The 3,030-nt window shown below is 39.8% G+C and overlaps 1 protein-coding gene across 1 annotated transcript in view; it reads right to left on the bottom strand.

Moving 5' to 3' along the window:
- Positions 1 to 3,030, bottom strand: part of SCP2 (sterol carrier protein 2) — an 89,544-nt gene that overhangs the window by 18,165 nt on the left and 68,349 nt on the right. Inside the window, exon 11 of the mRNA XM_014454659.2 lies at positions 1,755 to 1,848. Within this exon, the coding sequence (XP_014310145.2) occupies positions 1,755 to 1,848 (94 nt within the window). The remainder of the gene's footprint in view (positions 1 to 1,754; positions 1,849 to 3,030) is intronic.

The raw sequence follows: 3,030 nt of genomic DNA, 5'->3' as shown, positions 1-3,030 counted from the left end.
CACTTCTGTTATAGAGATCCTATATAATAAAAGCCTAATATGCTAAGTGTCCCAACCATTCCGACCACTCACTATGACGTGCACTGACCCCCAGGGGGAAGACGTTCTGACTGGCAGGTTAGCTTGCTGCTGGGGTCCAGCTGATCGGGGCTGGCCAGATGGGCCGGACACACCCTGGAGCCCTCCCACGGTCTGTCCCGGCCCAATCATGCACCAGTGGGGTCCCTCAGCATGGCCTGCACTCTCTTTCAATTCCAGGGACCCCTTGGGGATGTCGGAGAGCCAGTTTCAGTCCCATCCCTGCAGGCCAGGCCAAGGGACCCCACTGGTGATTGCACTGGGTCTCTAGTATTAAAATATTTCTTCTAATTAATTTCCTATCAATGTGCATGAATCCGTGCACTGGGCCACTAGTCAATAATAAAATCCCAAGAGCCTTTAGGTTTGAAACAATTAAGTAAATATCTTATTTTGCCTGAAGAAAGTAACTCTCTTTTTGGAGATAGAGTTACAGTTAGATTACCTTAGTATGATTATTATCTATCAAGAACTAATTATTGTACATAAAAATAGATCTGCATATGTAGCATAGTTTTAAAAACTCAACATGTATTGTATGATCCTAGTTATATGAAAATGTATGTTCATATACATAAAGAGATGTCTGAAAGAATGCCAACCATTGTTAAAATTTTAGTAAACTAAAATTAAAATTTTTATTTTGCTTTAAAAATCAGCATCATTTTTACAAGAAAAAAACAAATTTAAAACTACTTTGAAAGCCCTGACGGGTTTGGCTCAGTGGATAGAGCGTCGGCCTGCGGACCAGGGGGTCCCGGGTTCGATTCCGGTCAGGGGCATGTGCCTTGGTTGCGGGCACATCCCCAGGGGGGAGTGTGCAGGAGGCAGCTGATCGATGTTTCTCGCTCATCGATGTTTCTGATGTTTCTAACTCTCTATCCCTCTCCCTTCCTCTCTGTGAAAAATCAATAAAACATATTTAAAAAAAAAAAAACTACTTTGAAAAATTCAAGCATAAAAGATTTCTTTTTGAGAGTTTTGATATTAGATAGCTTTAAAGGTTCACTCTAAATATTCTATTGAATGGTTCTATGTAAAATATTTTTAACCCAGAATAAAATTAAACCAAAATAAATTATAATCCCTTTACATATAAACTCTATCAATAATTATTATCTCCCTGACAAAGAGATGATGGAGAAAAGAGTTACAATCTTTTTTTTTAATGGCTCTGACTTTTGACAATTTTCATTTTTTTAATTTTTTTAAAATATATTTTTATTGATTTCATAAAGGGAGAGGGAAAGAGAGATAGAAACATCAATGGTGGGAGACAATCATTGATTGGCTGCCTCCTGCACGTCCCCCACTGGGGATCAAGCCCACAACCCAGGCATGTGCCCTTGACCGGAATCGAATCCGAGACCCTTTAGTCCGCAGGCTGACGCTCTATTCACTGAGCCAAACCAGCTAGGGAAAGAGTTACGATCTTAATGGCAATTTACTACAGTTCTTTATATAACTCAAATTGGGAAATTTGTATATCTCTGAAATGCACTTTTACCAGAATTACAGGGAAACTGTAATAGATACTCAGATATCAAAAATACATTCAATACTTGACAATATGATATAAATTTGCAACTGTACCACTTCATGCAGCACCTGAAATCTATAGGCACTTCTCTAGCCTCTGGGTCCTCTTCGTAGTATTTTATATAAATATTACTTACCTCTTCAAGCTTCTTCTCAATCTCCTTAAAGACAAGATTTGCTTTAAAACCTTCAACTGCAGCGCTGGTTGGAGCAGCTTCAATTTGATGAGTTCTAAAAGAATTGGGAAAAAGACTTAATTTCAGTCCATGGAGTCATACAGGTACTAGGTTTTTCAACATTTATACAGTTTAATTTTCCAAAACCCTAAAAACAGAGATGTTATGACCCTTACCCAAATAAAATTGTTATTAAACCCATAAAACAAGTCTTACTCCCCATTTTTTTCCCCACCAATATGAGTACTCACTAGGTGCTAGGCACAATCCTTGAAAATGTGGTAAACCAAAGAACCTACCCTCATGATGCTTATATGCTAGTGGGGGAGAGAGGCAATGAACAAGCAAAAAAATAAAGAATATAGTTACTATGAAGAAAATAAGGCAGGTTAAGGGGCTATAGAGAAAGTATATTTATTTGTATTGGGTGTTCTATTTTAGATAGTCTAGTCAGATAGGCCTCTCTGAGGAGGAGATACTCGAATTATGTCAGTGATTTAGGTGGGGAAGCCAGTTCTACAAAGAACTTGAGGCTTGGCGGTTAAACTATAAAACCAGTATGGCTGGAGCAGAGCAGAGTAGGAGGATCCAAGGTCACAGAAACAGGCAGGGCAGGATAAGATACTGAGGGGCTTTCTAGGTCATGAGTAGGAGTCTGGATTTTATTTCGACTATAATGAGAACTATAGAGTATAAACTGGAAAGTAGCATAATCCAATTTACATGTTTTTTAAAAAAAAATAAACTTGGCTGCCAGTTAGAAAATGGACTGTAAGGGGCAAATGGGGAGGCAGGGAGACTAGTTAAGAGGCTACTGCAGAGTCCAGGCAAGAATGATGGTGATTAGAACAGGCTTCATAAGGAAGTGTGGAATAAGAAGAGGATGGACTTGAGGTTCACTGTTTACATGGGATTCAATTTATGAATTTGTGGGTGAAAAAAGGGGATCTGCCGAACCGGTTTGGCTCAGTGGATAGAGCGTCGGCCTGCGGACTCAGGGGTCCCAGGTTTGATTCCAGTCAAGGGCATGTACCTTGGTTGTGGGCACATCCCCAGTGGGGGGTGTGCAGGAGGCAGCTGATCGATCTCTCTCATCAATGTTTCTGGCTCTCTATCCCTCTCCCTTCTTCTCTGTAGAAAATCAATAAAATATATTAAAAAAAAGGGGGGGGGTTCTATGAAAAGTAACATCATAGGGTGATCTGATCATAAATCCTTACTGGTAAGGTCATGGTGG

The sequence above is a fragment of the Myotis lucifugus genome, unplaced genomic scaffold (genome assembly GCF_000147115.1).
Source record: "Myotis lucifugus unplaced genomic scaffold, Myoluc2.0 scaffold_37, whole genome shotgun sequence".
Lineage (NCBI taxonomy): Eukaryota > Metazoa > Chordata > Mammalia > Chiroptera > Vespertilionidae > Myotis > Myotis lucifugus.
The sequence above is the reverse complement of the archived record's forward strand: the minus strand, read 5'-3'. Positions and strand labels throughout refer to the sequence as shown.